The sequence below is a fragment of the Prenolepis imparis genome, unplaced genomic scaffold (assembly GCF_030444845.1).
Source record: "Prenolepis imparis isolate NDT839.2.m4 unplaced genomic scaffold, iyPreImpa1.0 SCAF_7, whole genome shotgun sequence".
Taxonomy (NCBI): Eukaryota; Metazoa; Arthropoda; class Insecta; order Hymenoptera; family Formicidae; genus Prenolepis; species Prenolepis imparis.
This window is the reverse complement of record NW_028141165.1, coordinates 12944520-12967031: the sequence shown is the minus strand read 5'-3', so window position 1 is coordinate 12967031 and position 22512 is coordinate 12944520. Positions and strand designations below refer to the sequence as shown.

At 40.9% G+C, this 22512-nt stretch overlaps 1 protein-coding gene across 7 annotated transcripts in view; it reads left to right on the top strand.

Annotated features, from left to right (window-relative positions):
• The window catches only part of LOC145939075 (growth factor receptor-bound protein 14), a 245366-nt gene that overhangs the window by 139856 nt on the left and 82998 nt on the right, over window positions 1–22512 (top strand). For all 7 annotated transcript variants that reach the window (XM_083043144.1, XM_083043150.1, XM_083043149.1 and 4 more), the window contains one exon: window positions 2583–2612. In XM_083043144.1, the coding sequence (XP_082899270.1) occupies window positions 2583–2612 (30 nt within the window). The remainder of the gene's footprint in view (window positions 1–2582; window positions 2613–22512) is intronic.

The window sequence follows — 22512 nt, the reverse complement described above, 5'->3', positions numbered from 1 at the left end:
GCGCGCGCGCTTTTACTGCTTCGCCATTTTTTTATGATTCCCCCATATATTGTGCATTTTTATTATTCGATACGACAAACACGCACGTGTATGTGTGTGTTGTCAAAATAAACATTTTTCATACGATTTATCCGTGGGATCCGGATTTACTATCGCCGATGAGCAAAGTACGCTGCGCGATCAGTTTTTGGCGAGTTTTTACGCTCACGAGATACGATAATTCGTCCCGAATACGTGTTTCGCGTATTGCAACTCGTGTAATGTAATTTCGATGTATTTTGCGCTCTCGAGCGAGCACCGACGCCCGAAAATTGAAAATGCGCGAGCTCAGGTGCACACCCTCGTAAATAATCTCGGTGCCATCTGTCTTAATAGGTGGTCTGGTCTGGCTTTGTTCGGTGAAGGAGAGGCGGGGGCGGATGCACATACCGTCGAGATGTGTGTATATGTTGTGCGCGCAACTTGAATAAATAAACAATCCGGCACTCACTGGCTGTGCATTTATAGTATTCCGCGAGGTGACGTGCATATGCGACGACCTCGCGACCAAATGTCACGGTTTCGGACATACGTGTCACGTGGAAAATGGAAAATCGCATAAATAAATATGAATGCATCATCGATTCTCGCCCATGGCCGATCCCTGACGTTCCGCGATGTCCGAATTTTTATACCACTTTCGCGGACGATCGAAATTTCTTTTAAAGTGAGATAAATATCAATAAATGAGGAAGAAATATATATAAATAAATATATATACATATATCTCGCTTTGAAAAGAAATTTTGACCGTCCGCGACAGTCGTATAAAAACTCGGACATTGGAACGTCACGGATCGGCGCGAATCGATGATACATTTATATTTATTTATGCAATTTTCCATTTTCCACATGACACGTGTACGTACACACGCACTATAAGATAAATTATTGTAACATTAATTCTAAATACATAAATGTTTATGAAAAATGCCGCGCATTTTTAATAAATTGTTTCGAATCAAAATAATTCTAGCATTTATAAATATTAAAAGTCTTGTGATAAATTTTTTTAATACTTTTTTTTTATTTAGAGAGTATTTGTCTCTTAATTTTTAATGAGAAAATTTATTGTTTTCGCTATTTATGTTTCAATTGTGTATATGTATATGAATGATTAATTTAGCTTGTTTTAATTCGTTAAAATTGCGTCACATGTTCTAAAAGCTTTTATTCTAAAATTTTATAAAAACAAAAGAATTTCGTGAAACGCTTTGAGGCTTAGAGAATAAATCGAACAAACAAACGATCCTCATTATTATCTTTGAAATATGAAGAAACTGCTACTTAAAATCATTCATATTCAGTTTGTTGAAAAAGCGATAAAGGGACGATTTTTTTTTCTGAATATCATATAAAATCCATCATCGAGAATGTATTCAGAGAGATAGTATTCGGATCAATTTTTACTGTTTGCACATTTTAAGTTGACGCTTTTACGATCGTGCAAAGAATTTTTCTCGTTTCTCTCTGTCATTAAAAGCGCCACGGGGAAACAACCGTTTCAACGGCACGAGGCGTGCTAGCTTTTATAGTTTGAGATTCGTTTCATACGAGAGATTACGAAATAACGACGTTACTTCAGTTTGCTAATTTAAGCTACACAGCTTTCAGTTGATTTTCCACGATGGCGCTCTTTAAACTACTTTTAAAAGACTCGCAGCACGTGTACGTGAAACAGACGTATTAATGAATCACCACTGAGGCTATATATACGTGAAAAATAACATCATTACATTACTATAATTGCATTATTCAAAAAATGAAAGGAAACATCATCAATCTTAAAATGTTACATAACTTGTACAAATTAAAACAAATTTAAATCAATTAATTAATTATTATTAAGAATGGCGCACAAGTTTTTGCTGTGTGCATAAAACGTGATGCCAAAGTTATTATATTAAAAAAAAAACTAAAACAATTATTAATTTTCCAATTTAATACGAAAATATTCGAATTTTTTTTTTCGATCGGGAATTTTTCATATACGAATTTACTCGAAGCATCCAAATACAATTATTCGACTGTTTGCAATCATATAGTATCATGTGTGGCTTACAATTAGTGTATTCGAGAGATAGCGCATACGTATGCGGGGCGAGAGAAAGTGTGGGACAAAAGAGAAAGACTAGGGGGCAGAGGGGAGGGAGGATACGACGCTTTCCAATAATTTCTGCGCTTTGTTGTAAATGCCCCTCCTCCCCCGTTAATTCGCGGTATTTTCTCGCTGTATTTTATGAGCAGCTACCGGTTTTGCCTCGCAAATTGTTTCCAGGAATTCTCCGTACGCTGTTAAATTACTGTACTTTCACATAATAAGTGTGGCGGATTTTAGCTCGACCGACCTACGTCGCACCGCACTTCGTCCGAACTTTAGTTTTCTCGTTGGAATTTTGCCTTGCGCTCATTTCCCGGGAGAATTTTATTTTTTTTAAATTAATTTCTTCCAACTACGCGCTCAACAATTTTTTAATTTTTCGTCGTCGCGGCGGTCGCAAGTGAAGAATGATACTTATCAGAACGTTCTCTTTCTGTTTCAGACTATCGCCACGCTACCGAAACGGCCCTTGGTGAGTGTTCAAAATTATCTTACACATTTCTTATTTTTAATGATATGGTAGCTTGATTGATATATATGCGAGGGATCGGAATCACATCGTATATAATATTGAATATACATTGTATATAAATGATATGTGTCTTTTAACGATGTGTCCTTTCTTGAGGATTAAACACGTGCGCGATTTAAAGAAAAACAAGAATGAAATTAGTATGTCGCGCCTTTTGTTTGATCCGAGGTAGAAGAAGCGTCAAAATAGAGACGTGCGTTCCCAAAAAACCGGTCGTCTTAAAAAATTTACGACTTGGATGCGCGTAAAACGAAACGTTCCAGACGATATAACGCAATCGATTGCCGTTCGAATTTGCATATACTCGTTTTTAATTTCGCATAAAACTCGTCACCCTCAAGGAAATATCGTAAATAATCGCCGAATAAAAAGGCAAATTTCGCGGCGAGAGAATTCGGCGCATCTCGAGCAATATACGCCGAGTATTCCGATGCTTTTGATAGCCCATTAACGACTATGTGTGTCGCATCTACGAGTATATTTATGGAGTACTTGTAGAATATGAATGTAAATCATGTTCGCGATCCACACGTCGTACCTTTGATAGCGTAAAATCACTCGCAACGACCGAGAGAAAGTATCTAAATGTTGAAATTATGAGTTATATCGTCGACAAACGAATGCTAACAAAAAGCCATATTGCGGCCGTGGCTGATTGAACGGGCATTTAACGAGCGAGTGTGATAGAGTTTAATATCGATGCGAAAACCGGAGCGGACCAGAGAAAGGAAATACGGCTTGATGCGCGCGCGCGATCAGCTTTAACTACCCGGAGAGATGAACACCGGGAGAGAGAGAAAGAGTACCGCCATTAGTTCAAAAGTTTCCCCAACAGCCTGTCAACCTGTTTTCGTCGGCGCGCTCCATCTTATTCCGGAAAGCATGCGCGACGATTGTCTTCCGCCGGATTTTCGTCGGCACGAAACTTTTAAAAGACTCGCCGTATCACTACCAGGTCGACGCCGACGAAGATCGACGTCACGATCGCTTCTCCGATAAATAAGCAGGAATACCTATATATCGTCGACTTTTTTTTTAATTGCGGTTGTTAGTCTTTGAATTTTTTTTTGTAAAATTTTAATAATTATTTGCATCATATGGATGCATATCGAAGAGATAACACTTCTCTTGTTTTATTATTACTTTAGGACTTTGAAATAATTAAATCATAATTATCTATTATTTATCCAGAATGTTTTCTTCTTATTTTCGTCTATACATATTCGATATATGTTTCGATACATGTTAATGAGGATTATTCACGATGATATGAAATGAGATGGGACGAAAGCTCTCGCGGGGAGATAATTTTCTTTAATTTCTTAGCGCGAGGATTAAAATTATATTTGTTTGCAAAATATATATATATATATGTATGTTATTTCGAGACACGATACAGACTTTCGTGACGCGAAGTTAATCCATTCCGTTGTGAGCATCAACCATGCCATCGGTTGGCAACGGTATAAAGCCGGTGTTAATATTTGATTTGCCGGTTGCCGGGCGACGATGCGCATGCTCGACGCATCTCTTCGGCACTCTCTCTTCGTGTTCCTCCCTCTTAAATCTCGCCCACCCTTATAGCAGCCATCCTCGTTCCCTCTCGCTACCCCGAGAGGAAACTCGTATTTACGTATCTGTCGCCGCTCTCTTAATGGACAGGATTTATATATCGGCGTTGCTGCGCTAAACTCGCGACTTGTGTCTCACGAATGAGAATCGATCGTGCATTTGAGCCGATTCGGCACAGGGGGGCGAAAGAGTTCAACGATCCCGCGCACGGTAACTCCGCGAAAAGGGACGATACTTTATTTCGGATAATTTTGGCCTTGTCGCTAACGTCTGGCAACTGGTCGATAAATTACGATAATTTTGATGCGGTCGCTAGTCGAGAGCGCGCTGACATACGTCAAAAAGTGTCGGGAGATCGGACTTTACGATGAACTCTTCTGCTATTCTCGTCTTCCGCTCTGCCCTTCGTGGTAACGCGACAGAAAAGTCTCGAAGGGGGTTAAACGGCGATTCTTTCCGTTCGAAACTTTTTTTTTCCACATTTATAAAACGCGAGTATCGATTAACCTTTATGGGAGCGACGTGGCGAATCTACCAATCGTGCTTTTTTTAAACGGAGATTTATTAATGCTTCTTTCTCTTGTAACGGCAAGAGAAGAGAGTCTATAGACTGCGATCATGCATAACTTTGTTTTTACCTACTTGTCTGACATTTTTCCGTGTAAAATGCATCGCGGTGCATCTGTTGTACCACGTCGATCACTAACATTGTACACTTTCTCATATATATTAAATACTTAACGTACCCTCTAATGCTAGAGGAAACTATACGATGTCGTATACTCAAGTAAGCAGTTTGATATGCGCGGATATAAACTCTTTGAAACTCTTAGGTCTGTGTATATTTATATCGAAAGAAAAATTTGTATATTTCATGAGATGTTTTTATATGACACGACTCATCAAGAATATTGAATAATTTCCAAGTTAGGCATCGTGGTATAAAACTTTTTAGCACTTTTGTTTTTATTCAGACAATTCCCTAGAAACATAAAAGATGTCGAAAAGTTTCTCTCTCTCTCTTTTTATTATACTGGAGGATATTTAAATTGTTTAGATGTGCTATAATGTTCTCTCAAATGTATCACTTTCTTCTCTTTTCTATAATCGAAAGTCAAACAATTCTGCCAGCAAAACTTATTTCAACGATTATTCTGAAACGTTGTTCCTTTGAGAAACGATGTTCGAAAGCAGATGGTCGCGGAACGATTTCGTAACGCGAAGAGAGGAACCGAGTCTGAAAATAGACGACTTTGCGGGCACGCGCGTCCTCGCTTTGTACGAGGAAACGAGAGAGGCCTGTCAGCTGATTGGAGTAGCGCCAATATTTGGTGAATGAACCGGCGGTCTCGTACCTATACGCTCTCTTCGGTAGTTTGCTTTCGCCAGGCTCGCGCCTGGCTGCAAAAAAATAAGACATTTTTGGTTTTCATCGACCAACAGCTGCAGAAAATATGATCAATTTGGATGGACGTAAGACGTAACATTTCGCGGATTCATAATAAAACGCGATCTCGAACACGGCGTGTCAGCTGTTTGCGCAATTCCGATGCCGAGGAATAGATCGTCGGCGTATTTTTTTTTATAGCATGAATTGAATGACAATCGCAAAATTATTGAAAACGATAGTAGATGTCGTGAAATTATTAGGAAATAATGAGACGCTCTTACGACATCGGGAAATATTTGCGTGTCAGAGAATTTACAGTCGCGATGTCAGTATTCCCTCGATCGATTCTACATCAAGCCCTTCAACAGCGAGTTGACTCGTTCTACCGACTTAAAGGATTAACGCGTATGACTACCCTGAAAGGCGTGCCTATTACCGCGACAAGCGGCTTTGATATGCTAATAAAGAACCAGTAACGTGATCTCGATGTCAGAATATTGTCGCCCGATAAAGATGTTAGAGACGCGCGGGACCGAAAGAACAATCGCGCGTGTGACACGTGTGTAAAACCCGACAACAGGCTTACGCTCCGGGCCAGGATTCCCCTGGGAAGATAATGAAATTTCGCATGTGCGAGAATCGAAAATCATCTTCTTTGTACGTCGGGAGCCCGAGGTCGCTTATAACGGAACACCCGGGAGGATCGCTGCCGATGGAATCTCACGGGTCAACTCGACACTGGATGCTGTTGCGTATACGTTGCAACGGATGCAAATCGCAAGTGCGGTCGATATAATAAAAACAGACACTTGCGCATATATAATATTTATACACATAACGCGGTTTCTCTAGAAACAAAAATAAAATTAATTACACAATTCGGATTTGAATAGAATAGAGAAATTAATTCAGCGGATTTTACACGCACGGAATTATAAGACGATTTTTGTTGCAGAAATAAATTAGATTAATCGAAGAATAATCGGGTGGGATGTTGCAAGTATACACAACCTCCGTTTATTGATCTCGTTTCTACGTTTTGCTCTATTTTCGACACGCGTTATCATGTACAGTCAATCGTGTCTTCTGATCATTGAACGAGGGAAAATCTAACGACACGATTCTCTCTCTATTATCGCGCTCTCTTCCGACTTATTTAGTATATTATATTCTCTCGCGCGGCCTTTCGTTTATTTATTTGCGAAACCGTTAGACTTAGCTACCAAGAACACACTATTACGTGTACGAGCGTCTCTCTCTTAGTCGACCGGCTGGCTGGCCGCAATGTTTCTTGGCACGTAGAGCGGGTCAGGGCTGGTAGTGTAGCGATACCACCGCGATAACCTTGCTCGATAAGCGTGGCGACTTGCATTTCCGTTAAGTCGTGCATCCTGCCGCGAATTGAGCTATTTACGAGCTGTATAAAATGCACCAAGCTGAGGAATCACGACGTCAAAGAATTTCATCATTGGGTGCCGATGATGAAATCATCGCGAAATTTTCTTTTTGTATTACAAGTGAGTTCTCTCAACTCAGCCTAAACTCTACTGTGACAGGAGGATAAAAACTGTCTTTAAAAATCAGTTTATAATTTTATCACATTTTTTTGTATGATTGACAGGATCCATTAAGGTAGATTATATTATAAATTTGAAAAAAAATATATTTATAATTACATTGGGGATTAAAGTACTACTAATGGAAGAACAGCTGCTAAAACATTTTCAGAAAGAGTTTAGATTCCAATTATCGCTTTCGCTGGTCCATCGCGAATTTCGGAACACGCGCGCAGCTTCCGATTTGTCCGTGGCAATTTTTGAGCTTCCCCTGAAAATTCGATCATCGAGCGTGCGTACTGGAGAGAGAGAGATGCGGTGATTAGCCCGCATATCGAGGAGGAGATGAAGCGAGGGAGAGCGGTTTCCGACTCCGGGGATAGAATCGGCGGGATCATTTCCTTGAATTTAGAAAACTGTGAAAATCCACTCTGTGGTGCGATGCGCACACGCGCACGCGAGCGGGTCAGCTTACGACGGGCAAATTGGATTTCGCGTGCGCGAAGGACGAGACAGAAATCGAATTGCAAGGGATAAAAGTGTCGGGGGGGGCAACGGAAACTGTTTCCGTTTTGGAATGTTCCCGCAGGAACGGCGTGATCGCGAGAGAGAGTCGATTCATCTACGCTAGCTTTCGTTCGACTCGACCGAGTGACTTGCGGATTGAAACCCCGGACAGGACAGATGAGTCGGTCAATATTGAACGTATGCCTCTTTTTTTTCTTTGTCATATATAAAATAATATAAGTAAAATAACGAAAACATGAACGAAAAAAGATAGGAATGGATAAAATAATTAAATTTTTATTAATTTTTTGACACACCTTATTCGCGCGCGAATAAATTCGCGAATTAATTAGTTATTTTATATCGAACGTTATATCGATTGATGTACTTGATTTCTGACCGCCAATGCATTTAAATTCTTTTTCCAATGCATTTAAAACCTTTTTTGTTCACGCTCTTCGAGGGAATTCTCACTATGAATTATCAACATACACTTTTTCTTTTGTTGCGTTCTTTTCGGATTTAACAAAAGAAAACGAGAGAGGGAATGCGAAAAGTATTCCGAGTACTGGTAATTAGCAACGCAAGAGTTCTGAAAATTTTAATCAAGCCGAGTGGCTGTCTCTTCTCGTCGCTCCTTCCAAGTCTCCGTATTTGCCACGTTTGTTCGTCGCCAGCACATATTACTCTTAATTTTGCAGAAGCCCTGTTCTCTCCGGGCTTCGTTTCCTCCTTTCCTCCTTTCCTAAGGACGAAGGATAATATTTGTTCCGAAATTTCCGGGCGAGGACTTGCTCGGTCGAAGATAGCGCCGGTTATGTATTGCATAGAGCGCGACAAAGAATGTTTGCTCTTCCTGGCAGGCTAAGGTTTCTCGTCATTTTCTCTCTCTCTCTCTCCTCTCTCGAGCCTTTAAAGTTTAAAGGGCCAGCAGAGAGAGGAAGGAAGCCTTGCGGCCCTTTAAATCACGGTAAAATTCTTGTAAAATGCTCGGAGCGTCCGCTTATACTGTGATCCCGAGAGAATTTTGAATATTATTTCTTAATTATTACGGTACAATAGTGAGGTTTCTCTGGAACAACAAGTTGCACTTTTTCTTGTCAATATTCTATACAATTCTTATTTCTTTCTTTTCATCATATGTTATTATATGTAAAACAAGATATATACATTTATAAAAGAGATTAAAGGAGAATAAAAGATGAATAAAGAATAAAAGGAGAGAATAAGAGTATTCCTTTACGGAAGTATTAAGAAAACAATAAACATAAGAAACGTCTATCTTTGTATACTTTATAAAATTTACATTATCATAACGATAGATTAATAACTTACACATCTTTCTGATATATTTAGAAATTAGAGATTCGAGTTTTTTAGTAATTTCAAATTATTTCATCTTTTTTTTTGTATGCTCCAAGTCCATTGTTTTTTAAAATCTAATCTCATAATCGATGATGGTTTTATGGCACGTGTCCTGCTAAAATAATCTTATTCTAATTGAATTGCAATTCGATTTAATTTTCTAGCATGAAATATATAAATATACATTGTCTAAATGTAAAATGTATAACTGTATAAAATCACAAAACTTTTATTCGAAAAATCTTTAGAATACTCAAACGTCTGTCGCCTGTTATGTGCATTCATCTTTTATATTTATTTGTTTCAACAATGATTAAAATAGCGATAAAATTTTTTATCGTATGTAATATTAAAAAATAATAATAATTATATCTAAAAATTATATAATTAAATATTATATCAATATCTAACATATAATTACATAATAATACAAAATCGATAATGCGATCTGGCACGACACAAAGTACCGATTGAATCAAAACCGAAGTTAACTCGCTTCCTTTTCGGAGAAGCCGGCTTTTAAACTCCCTCCGAGCGTTTCGGCGCGAGATATTTCTCTATTTACATGGTGTACCCTGCGGGGCACGATTAAAGGGAAGGAAGCCTCCCGTAGAATTCAACCGCGCGGAATAACGAAGCGGTGCGCGGGCGTTACAGATCGATCGTCCGTCCGATCTCTCTCGCCGTCGTCGTCGTCGTCGTCGTCGTCGAATGCCGGGAGGACCACGCGGTACCGTCGAGGAATCGACGGATAATCGATATCGGCTCGATTCCCGACCGTCGTCTCGCCATATGGAATAACGATGTCTTGTTAATGCTGTCGAGCGAGCGTGAAAGAGGCCACTCGTGTCGGTTTACGAGGACTGTGTGTGCCTCGTAAGGACGTTCTCTCACGCTCTCGCGTTTTCTCTCCATTTCTCGCTTTTGCGTTTTTTGCGATGACGTCACGCGGCGACGGCGACGACGTTCCCGACCGACATCGATAACGGAGAGCGTGCGTCAAAGGAACGAACCCCCTGATTTCGTTAGTTCGCGCATCGAGAGACCGCCGATACGCGACGAGGATCTCCCGACTGCACACCGACTTCCCGAGGAGAAGTCACCCCCGCGTTTTCTTCTCTTTCGCGAATCTCTCTTCTTACGAGCCCCGGTTCGTCCGGGCAGGGGACGGGGGTTGATACTCGAAAGCAACCATTTATCACTTATACAGCATGGATGGTATCGTCGACGCAGCGATTCCGGGATATAATTTATCGCGTGTTTTTGCAACGACGCGGCGTCTCGCCGCTTCCGCGCGCACGAAATGAATTCCTTCGCTCTCGCGAACGCAGCCGCCGCCGAAGGCGGCATCTTAAGTATCCCGGATTCTCTGCCGCGCGGATGCTGCCGTCCGTCTCTTCCGTTCCGTCCAAATTTCCGTTCTCTCCCCCGTCCCTTTTTCGCGCGCGAGACTCTCCGAGGTGTTTGCGAGAAGTCGAGGCGTTATTCCGTTACGTCGACTTTCGACTCGCCGCTTTCCACGATCGAGAGACCGAGAGAAGCCGACCAAGTCCTCTCTCGCGTTGCAATTTCGAGATTAGCGAAAAACGCCGGCTTTTGTTTCCGTTGGTTTTTTTTTCTGCGCTTCTCCACGCGAAACGCTATCGTCGTCATTGTCGTTGTCTTTATCCCGCGTCCCCATCGTTATTGTTACATATCTTCTTCGTTCTCTCGCGCATCCCCGAGGCAACCTACCTACCTACCTATCTACCTACTTACTCGAGATGAGGTTGGACTGTGTCGGTGTATAATACGCTTTTCCTTTGTACGAATAGTCTCGTCCGGTGAATCGCGCTTTCAAAAAAAAAAAAAAAAAAAAGAAAGTACTACGGGAGGGCGAGAGGTACTTCCTAGAATTCTGACAATGCACTTCGCCGATGCTTGACATTTTCCCCTCGTTCCTTTTCTTTTACGGCTCTTGGGCACGCGGGATTCTTTTCTAAACCAGATCCGAAAGGACGACGAACTTGTTGCAAAATTGCGTTCTCGAGAGATCGAATTATATTTTTGCTAGCAAAGAGAATCTCTCTTTTCGTTGAGATAAAAATTATTTCTTTTTATTCATATCACAAAGAAATTTGCATTCGTGTATGCATGTATAAATAATAATAATGAAGTAAATGATACGACAAATAAAATATAAAAATAATTATCTCTCTGGATCAAGCGCGAAATATAAACCATGTCGTTGTTTTTATTTATACAAGAAACGCATCTGCAAAATATCTCGCGTTTCATACATTTTCTCTTAGTGCACTCACTTTACCGAGAGATCTTTCTTAAATAAATATCGGTATCTTTCGGCCGATTCAACTTGAATCCACGTGGGATGGAAATAGGTCGCGATAGTTTACGTACGTAATAGTACGGGCGGGTATGAGGTGTCTGCTGCTTTGCATACCGAATCGCTCTCGCGACGTCCACGTTGTTACGTGAGTAACGACTTTTCGTCTACTATGGGAACGCAAGATAGCAGCGGCGGTTGTGAAAACGACGGAGACAGAGACGGAGACGGTATGATGGGGCGGCAGCGACGGCGACGGCGGCGTTGGCGCCGCCCGGGTAAGAAGATAACTTCGTTTCCTAGTCGGGAACCGAATCGACCGGAATAATTAATAATTAACGCCAGGGCGTGACCGCTTCCCTTCCTCCCTTATTCTCTAGTTCGCGGCGGCGGATGTCGACCTCGTCGCCATCATCTCGCCGCGGAAACTCCTAAAGTATCGCTCGCGTAATATATAGATAGAGAGTCGCCGAATTTCATCTCCTCGGACTTTTTAGGTTCCAGCAAAATTATTGCCTTTTGCAAAGAAAAAGAATTTTCTTATAAAAATTTAATTTCTTTATTTTACCAAATTATCGATGTAGAATTATTACAATATTATATATAATATAAAATGGGTTGTTGGAATATTGAAGAGTCAGCGAATTGAGTAAGCATTAGGATACAATTTTAGTTTTTAATTTAGAATTGCGACATTTTATGATTCTGTCTGCACGATTTTTAATTAATTCCATTATAAGTCGTTTCATCTCTCGTTTGACTTTGTGAGCCTTGTTACTTTATAAAGTTTACATTTTATCAAATAAATCGAGTAAACTAATAAATTTTGAATAAAGCTAGAAAAAGTTGACGAAACTAGGCATGATGATGCCATACATAGTATATATACCTAATATAACGAACGTTCTCACGCGTGAGCGGAAATACATGCAAAATATAGCTTGTGCGAGTCACAGATTACGTAACATTGGTCGCGGAAACTTTTTCGGCCGCCTCATCCGCGTCTTTTTTCAAACGCGCTTTTTTCTTCGCTAAAATTCCGCGAAGAACATCAAAGGGCAGCGAGTGAATGACGTCGACCGGGGATATAATGGTCGTGAAAAGCGTGTGTGATCGCGCTCAAAAGAATTCCACAGCCGGCGAGGTGTGTCGGCTCGCGATCGAATTTCGGTTACCGTCTCTCTCTCTCGTTGCCAGAGTATGAAAAGCTTCATCCTGCCGTTCAGGAGATGACCGTCGTCGCGCGGCTTTTGACGTCCCGTAGAAATAGATAAGCTCTAAAGGAATGACGGAGGAATCGGCGTGTGCGGATATTAAATCATTTCGGGAATCCTACATAGAGAGATATCGTACGGGATCGACGGATGAATGGTGATTTTTTGAGAATGTACAGCTTTTTAATAATTTCTAAAAGTCAGTCAAAAGAGTTCATTTTAATTAAGAGGATATAAGAGGTAATGTGTCATATTTTACTTAATCAATTGAAATTTATTAAAATTTAATTTTTTGTGAACGAATTTATCGCTGCGACGCGTAATTTAAAGAAGATAATTTTTTTGCACAATATAGCAAACAATCAAAAGTTTATTCGATAGTTACTATTCCATCTGTCTCGGTACGTGATTTCTCAATATCGTGCAATCGGCATCACAAACAGTCTTGCATAATACTAATTTTTTAAAGAAAGGTTAGCGTGTGAGATCATTACATCGATAACCGCGGAATCTCGACGAATGCCGTAATAACGCATCTATAACTCGTTTGACCTTCTACCACGAAATAGTCATTGTCATTTTGTCAAAAGGATTGCACAGGCATCGCTACAAAATGCCAATTTGCATGAAACATGTGAAGACATGTGTCAAAGAACATTTCGTTTTGAGCGTCGAGCCAAATTTGTCGCGACAAAGTTATCGCAAAAGCCACCGTGTTGTTAAATTTTGAAGACCTCACTGTCTAGAAACGCTCATGATCATAAATGATGCCAATTTTATCATTATTATAAATATATACTAGCAGCAGACAAGAGTAAAATAATATATTTCTATTTTCTTATTTTAATTTATATTTCTTGGCATTGAATCTTTGATTAAGCTTTGATTAAGCTTTGATTAAAATTTGTCTGTGCGCTGGAAAACAATAATTATTATTAGACTACATTTAAATTAATGCAAATTGATGAATCGCATCGCGAATAATTCAGATAATGAAGGGAGATTACGGTATCACAAGATGAGGTTCTCTATAGGAGATGTATATACTATGGAGAACATTTCTCTGGATAAAGGCCATAGTTTCAAGATTTCACTCTCAGGAACGCATTTTCGAGACGACTGTCGTTCGTATCATCGTAATAGGACGAGTCCGTATCGCGCAGAGACCCGAGCAGAGGCTGTAGATTTTCTCGAAATGACGGTCGTGTCGCGTCCATCGTGCGCGATCGCCGGGCAGAGGCCATCGGAGACCAATAAATCGCGCGCGGATATCGATCTTTATTACGGTAGAAAATAGAACGGCGAATGGGAGGTATATGCTCGTCGATGGTTTATTTCTCCTCGTTTATCGCGTCGAATTTGTTCGTGACGCGTGCAAAAATTCGGTCCGCGTCGTGCTATGAACGACAGGAAACTGCATTTTTGTTCGGCTTCGATTCAAATCAATTTGATTTACTTATCGCTGATTAATTAAATTTTCTTATGCGTATATTCATTTATTCTATAAAACTGAAATAATTTATACCGTGAGATCTTTTGTATAATTTATCATGCTATTCAATAAATAATTTTTTTTAAATATATTTCGAAAGATACTTAAATCATGTTTTTATACTTGGATTGGTACAACAAGTTTTAATTCGCAATGGTACGCTCAATTGAATTCGCTGTTGAATAATTGAAATATTAGATACGACAGACTTTTTCAAGATTAAAGTGAATCGAAAGTTTATCATTGCGTCATTTAACTTGCACTGAAATGGATCATCTAGCACACAGCTGAGATTACGCAGCGCGCAGCAAGCTCTTCGTTCAGAAAATGAATCGAAAGTTTATTATTGCATCGTCTTATTTCAACCGAAGTGATTCAGTGAGCGAGACAATGCTGAGAGATATAGCGAGTCTACCGTTCAGATATCTGACGAGGTAAATCGAGCCCGGATGCAATTTGAAAGGCCGCGAGATGCACAGCGACTGGTCGTAAGTGTCGGTCGTTTCTTACGTTACCGGGTCCTAATTTATGCCCCAATTAGATCACCCCGGCGAAGAAACGTGTCGCTCGTAAAACCGCGCGTGACCGACGCGTGAAAAGTCGCGGAAGTCGGAGAGAGAAAAGGTATTCGGAGCAGCAGCAGCCGTCGTCGTCGTTTGATATGGATTAGGACCGATATCGTAATCATATCCTTCTATTCCGCGATCGTTTATCTTCACTCACATAAATAGCGTCGTATAATTCAGTATTGAATCCGATCGATCCGTAAAATAATTTTCTTTAAATCGTCGACATCTTATTCTTTTTTCGACCTGTCCCTTCTCGTTTCTTCTGTTCGTCGATTTTTCTATTTTAGAGAAGCTTGGAGACGCCGATATTAATCTGCTCTCGTCGATATTCGCTACTTTTTTTTCTGTCGAGCTACGATTATAGCAACTGGAGATTTATATTAAATTTGTATTTAACATGTTCGTACCATTTTTAAGCGGAGGATTAAGTCGCTATTTTCTCCGTTATGTGTCTCGGGAAGATTTTTTTACGACGGCTTTACCTGCGAGCTAATTTACGAGATTTCCCGCGAGTCTGTTACATCTTTCAGAGTAGCGCGGTTTAGAAACATGCGTAGGAAATCGATTATTTCGCAGGTGCACAGGTAGAGCAGCTTCGTACTTTTGATCGACACCGGTAACGTATTGTTTTAGCGCTTGAGTTTACTGGGTTAGGATATCTAGAGTGGAATGCTCGCTATACGGACTTCTTGGCTCGGGTCCAAAAAGTGCGGGTTTCCCGGGCGCGTAACCACTGCTTTTAGTACTACAGACTGAACTATATACAAGAGGAGGAAAGAAAGACAGAGAGAGAATGCGAGATTATTTTCCTTTTCCGTCTTTTCCCTTTCTGTTTTACCCGATTTTCTCCCTCTTCTCTCTTCTCTCTCCCTGTTGCGAATAGAGAGGTCTTCCACCCTAATAAAATAGTAAAGCTTGTTGGGACAACACGTGACAGTCGATAGGAAACCGTTCGCCATTCGATTCCGATCTGAGGAACGATCCGTGAAAAAGTGTTTGAGGATTGGCCCGAGGCCGCTTAAATCCTCGTAAAGTACATTGCCCTTTCATTTCTTATCGCCGTTTAAAGGGCCGTCCCTTTCATTCGCGCTTTAACGGAGAACGTTTATAATTCTTTCAATGCTTCCGAAATTAGTTTTGGCAATAATGTCGTTTCTATCAGATTACTCGATATACTTTGCACAAATATAAATTTTTGGTTAAATATTAAATAATAAAAAAGAGTTACTTAATAAAAAATAATTATTTAGCTCTGCTTGTTTACATCGCTTCTTTCTTCAGAAACTTTATCAGTTATTTTTAGAATTCGTATATTGACGTTTGATATTTTATATATATTTTGCATGAAATGTATCGGGTGATCAAGAGATAAATTTGTTTTTTTTTTTTTCCAATGTTGGTTCTACGGAGAAAATACTTTTAATCAAGTTTTGGTGAAAGACGCGGACGCTTCTTTCGCTAGAATTCGCTCACGTAATGAAGCACCGGTCGTTGCACAATGACACGGCATTGTAACCGCGAAGGTTCTTTCTCGCAAACTCGCTCGGGGCTTCTTCCTGCGACAAAAATATTTTCTGAAAATCGCCACGGCGCTTTTCCGCTACGCGCAACTGGCACTCGTCCCTTTCTTTGGACGTGAGAGCACCGAGTCCGTTCGTAATTCAAAGAGCCTTGGTAGAACACGAGAAAGCAGCGAAAGAAGACGTGACACGAGAAGCAGCAGATAAAAAAGAAACGAAAAAAAGCAATTTACGGATGTACATTGTTTTAAAGTGAGAAGCGCGAAATTGCTGCTGTATTTTATTGACACCCCATCGAGAGAGAAACGTCAAAACATCAAATATTAAATCGAATAATAAATCATTTAAAATATCAGTAATTATGTCATAAATGATTTTTTATTAAATACCGAATAAAATATGAAATCTCCTGGGAAAAAATACTTGTATTTTATATTCGACGCAGAACTAACACTACCGTAAATTGCACGTGTAGCGATATACGCACGAGAACGACTCGTATTGGAAAGGTGTCGGTAATTATATATCTCGCTCTATATAATCTATGTTGCTCCGGAAGTACGCACTTCCGCGGACATCGAATTGTTACGATTCAGCACGTTTGATGAATGACATTGTGAAATGTCGAAGAAACAGCGAGAACCGATGACATGACAAACGGAAAGAAGACAAAAGGACCGACGAGCGTGACGCCGCGAGCGACGAAAGAAACGATGAGTGTCGAATGGAAGAATTGCACGAAGCATATAGAAAGGAAGAAATTATAAAGAACACATCTAACAGCGTTTCACCAGCAACGGAAAGCCCGCATATCCGTCATTTACAGGTTACAGGTTTCCGCGATAATCGACACCTTTCTTCGTCGAAATTGCAAAGAGATAAAAATTCGTAGCGCTCTGTACGAATTAAAAATAATGGTGCAAGAGAAGCGGATAAAAATGGGGAAAACTAGTATATTACAAAATTTTATTCTGTTTTAACATCCCACATATGTGAATCTGCAATATGAATATTCAAAACTGATAGCCGCATATTGTGTATTAGAGGTCAGTTTCGCTTTGTTTTTGTTTCGCGAATTAATTTTTTTAACATTCTTTTTTTTTTAAATGAGTGATATTTTATCAGACGGAATATAACGATAATTCATTAATCTATAGCCGTGACCTGCGTTACGTTGCATATTCGCATGCGCGGTAAGAAGTGCGTGTGTCTAAATCCGGCATCGTTAACGATGTTAAAAAAAAAAAGAGAGAAAAAAAATCGTAGCCGTCGCGATTGATTAACGGTGAATCTAAAGGCTTATAAAATGCACGATTATAGCAATATCGACGGATAGTAGGATTTGGACGAATATATTTTGCTATCCTATACTACGGCTGTCCGTCCGTTCGTTTGCACGGCAAATTTATTGCCGAAAATAAACCGCGCGTCGTCTACCAACCTAGTGCCAACTAGTGCCATATGGTACTAGTGGACTGGAAAGAGTTAATAACGAAACGCACGCGCGTGACTACGACGATGAGACGACGCGTTCGTGATACATGTCAAGTTAACGGCCATGCCGCTCTACAAAGTTGGCTCGTAAATTCCGGCACGCGGCACGTTTCATATTCCGAGCGATAGGATACGGGCGGCTGCGAACCTTCCCTTTCCCGCGGACGTGCACAGCAATAATATCGAGAAAACTTATTCGATAGTGTCCGAGGGAAGAAGTTATGGGGTCCACTTTGAAGTGAATTATCTTTCGCTGCGCTCTTCTTCCGAAAACTGCCATGCGACTCTCTCTTTTTCATTGATACATTCTCGATCAGCAATAAAATGATAGGGGAAAAAGCTGTTTACCCGAATGAAGGAATACGTGCTCTTTTTTTATTTTTATTTTTTTGACAGATGAGATCTCTTTACTTTTCTTCTCGAACACAAAACTCGCGACTCGCGATTATCCCGAACGCTGTTACGAGAGGTTTTCGTCGGTGATCCGCGGCAAAATTGCGCTCGCATCGCGTAATTGCGGCGACTCCAGTCGGCCTTGCACGCCGCACGTGCACGGACACGGGAATTTTCCTCCGGGCGCACCATTAATCGGAACGAGCGTGCGATCCCGGGAACTGATCAGCGTAAAATACATTTTATCAAGTTAATCACGGTAAGAGAGGAAGGGTACCGAAAAGGGTGGCTATCGAGGACACCCGGGGGCGAAGGGGACGCAATAAATGCACGCGGTCGGATATCGGCGAAAAATACATCGTGGATCACCGCGGACGGCACCGCCGGCGCGATTAACGAGCGCGCGTTACACCGAAAGCCCATTTCGCCGATATTTTCGCAATTATACTACGGACGGATGCTCCGGCGCGGTGTGAAATTTAGCGTGCCGCGTCACAATTATACGGTCGCGTGTAATCGCGCGTATAGTCGCGCGCGAGCCGTTCGCCAAGATAAGCGATGTTAACGCGATTCACGATCAGCTGTGCTCTTTCTCTTTCTCTCGTCCTTTCCGACGTTAAATCCTTCGCACAGCGAACTCGCGCGATTGCCCTCGACCGTATGTCTAACCAGCATATGACAAACAATGTAGCATATATTATAACTTGGCGTGAGACATTAACATGTCTCTCGATAGCATAATTTAACAGAGCATAGGCTGAAAGATTGACAAAGGACCCCGCACAAAATACATAGGAATTTGGCTTTCAGTGGAATTGGCTGAATTTTTGATATGTTGTAGTTTAAGACATTCTAATCAAAAGACTGAGTTACAACCAGTCAAGTCGGTTGTTTAGCTTTGAGCCTATTACATTTTTTTGTTCAGCAGATCATAAGCTACAACATAGAGAAAACCAGCTGATCTTATTAAGATTCAATTTTATATGATTAGTACGGGATTTTTGAACTTATATAAAATCCTAGATGAAATTGAATCCCAATAAAATCAACTGATTTTCTCACACGTTGAAACTTATGACTTGCTGAACAAAAAATGAAATAAGCTCAAAGCTAAATAATAGATGGTTACTGATTTACAGCCAGTCAAACACGAAAAATTAGGACTTTGCGAGTTGTTTGACTGGTTGTAACTCAGTAACTGTCCATTATTTAGCTTTGAGGCTATTACTTTTGATCAGAATGCCTTAAACTATATCAAAAATTCAACCAATTCCACTGAAAGCCAAAATCCTATGTATTTTGTTGCGGGGGTCCTATTGTGACAATTTTTGTCTCGATATTATTAATTAATACTATTTATTATTCATATTATTAATATGAATCAATATTATTCACTCGTATCAATTTTTTTATCGACCTCTATGTTTAGAATACCATAGGGAGATGCCTAGAGTATGCGTAATCGCGTAATTCCCGACCATTACTATTATCGCGGTCGTATAGATTAATTGTTTAAAAAAAAAAAATAGAAAAAAGAAAGCTAAAAACACAGAGGAGAAGAGAAAAAAGTGCAACGCTTGCGCGTGTTTCGTAACATACTAATTCCGAGCCTCTCGCGCGACAAGTGCGTTTCGATCTATATATAGCGATGATGCGGGATATATACACGCCACCGCGACCTAATCGCCGGTTTCGTCTCTCTCTCTCCTCCGCGGCCTTCTTCCTGTCCCTCTTCTTTACCTCTTTTCGTTCCCATCGGTCCGCGATTTCCCGCAGTCCGCGTCACCATCCGTCCTCCTCCTGGGGTTTGCCCGACACGAGACCCTCTCTCTAGTTTCGCGCTCTATTGCGCTCGTATGTGCACGGACACGTGAGCGGACGCAACGCATATATTACAGCCGTCTCGCACGTTGATGGAACGCGCTCGTCGTCAACTTCGCCTGACAGACAGTTCGGCGGCATGCCGATATCTCATGATGACGCACGCACATGCATGCATGTGCGCGCGGTTCTCTTCGCATCGCCACGTTGCGCGAGCAGATAGCGGCGGATAGGAACGGACTCGCTCGGCCAACACCCGTGCGGCCTCTTTATCGTGAAATAGCCACGTTACCGAGGAATATAATTAACCCACTGGCCGCGGGAATGTATAATTCGATCAGCGAGGGCACGTCGGTTTTCGCGACTTAATAATTTTCATCGTTATTAATTTATCAACCAAGAGCGAGCCTCCAACTTTCTGCCTAAGTAAAGTCGGCAGAAGAAATGAGCAGAAGGAGAAAGGAGAAGTCTTACATTTACATTTCTGAAATCCATTATGCAATTTAGAATTATTAAGCTATAAAAGAATGTATAATTTCATCCGAGCTCGTTAGTTCACCTGGCTTCACGATTTATTTATCGACAAATGAACTTCGAATGAATTTGAATTTCTATTGAAATCGACGGGAAATGAACAAAGGAAGGAACGGTCCATTGTTACATATTAATCGAGATTAATATCCTTAACGTGCAACTTGGGTTACGCAAGACTTTGAGAATAAATTGGTCCGTGTAAAACTGAAAGAAGCAGCTCAGCTACTTACGCGAATAGAGGCATAAACGCTCTCTCTTCTCTACCGAGTTTCCGAGTCATCAGTTAAAGCCCATTTTCGCATGACATTAAGTGTCTCGACATTTGCGGTTGCGCCAGTGTGCCGTTATTAGCGTTCATTATATTTCGCGACCTCGCGACATACGGCAGTCGCGTTACAATACCGCGAAAATGAGTCTACGAGGCTTAAACGGGCTTTGTCTCTCCTCCCTCGTCGATACGGGAGACCGATGCTGAAATAACGACGATTTGGAATACAATTGTTTCGTGAAAGAACATGTATCGCAAACGTGACGTTTCATACTCTAATTGAATATTATTTAATTTTCTATATTTTACACATTTTACGATATTGCATAATTTACGTTATTACTTGTATAAATTAATATCGAATTTATTATTATTCTCTCTTTTTTACGTGTGTATAATTATTATTTTTATTATTATATTTCTATATTTTTATATCATTTTATTATCGTGACATTTATCGTATATGATTAATGGCGCTAAATTAAATTGTATATATATATATGTAATTAAATGAAAAGACACAGGGATAGAGAGAGAGAGAGAGAGAGAGAGAGATGGGTGTGGCAGACATGGTGGTAGAAACGTAAATGCATTGCTGCACGAACGCGACGATATTTCTTCGAGTGCACCGCGAGGTATCGGAATATCGGGAATGTTACATTAGCGTTCGCGAAAACTCGCTTAACGAGAATGGCGAAAACTCGCTTCGGAGATGGCGAAAACGAAATCACGTACGAGAGACGACGAGGATGAGGACGGCTCGCGCGCGTATCGAATCCTTCCGAGACGACGAAAGTTTTCGCTCGCGGTCGTCAGCGGCAGCCGCGTTCCCGGCAAGTCGGAAATTTCTTTGGCAGGCACGTAGGAAATATCGTCCAACTCTTACGGAGAAGCCGGCGACGAAAACTTTCCGGCAATGTTTCCCGATTTGACGTAGATAGGTGCAACGCGTCGCGGTGTTCTATCTTCGAATATATATAAAAATGGGGGGGTTCCCCCCCTTTTGTCCCTCTAAAGATCCTTATTGGATTAATATGACGCGGACGAATTGATTCTGATTTTTTTCTTCTCGCTGCTTTGTCTGTATCTCGCTGGCTGACCCGCGAATTCTTTGCGCTCGAATTTCAAAAATCATCAAAATCGGACGTCGTTGAACGCCGAAGGTTCGATGGATGCTTGGCGCGTAACAAGCGCGAACAAACGATCCTATATACATATATAATCTGTCGATAAATCGAGTCCGCACGCGTTTCATTAACGCGCCGCCGCTATTCACGGTCCCCGGCATTCGGCCAATATTCGAACGTAGAATATTTCGGGTTGTCCGTCGGTCTGAACCGCGATCGCAACCGCGGTTACTACGAAACCCTCATTATTCCCGACAATGAAATCCCATAGAATCGACTCGTCTCGTTACTCGTCCTAGTTAACTGACGCTAATTATGATTCCGGGAACCATTAGCCAGCCCATTGTTCTCTCTCGTGCAATGGATGCGCGATGATACCGACCGCCGTCAGGCTGTTCGTGTGTTTATGGATAATCAATTCCGCACCGTCTTTCATTAGTTCTGATCCTTCTCTTCCGTCTGTCGTTTCTTTTTCTCCTCGAGAATCCGAGAACGCGAGTAACACCACTGTTTGTTGTTCTATCGTGGAAATGTCAACAAAGTGTTCGATGGAAGAGAATCTATTCGATTCACAAATGAGATGGATTCGCGCAATTAAATTCGCGAGCGTTTTTTTCTTCTTAAGGTGTTAAAAATTGAATTGCCTCATCGAGGAATTGCATCCGACGAAAATCGATTCGCATTTTCCGAACGAA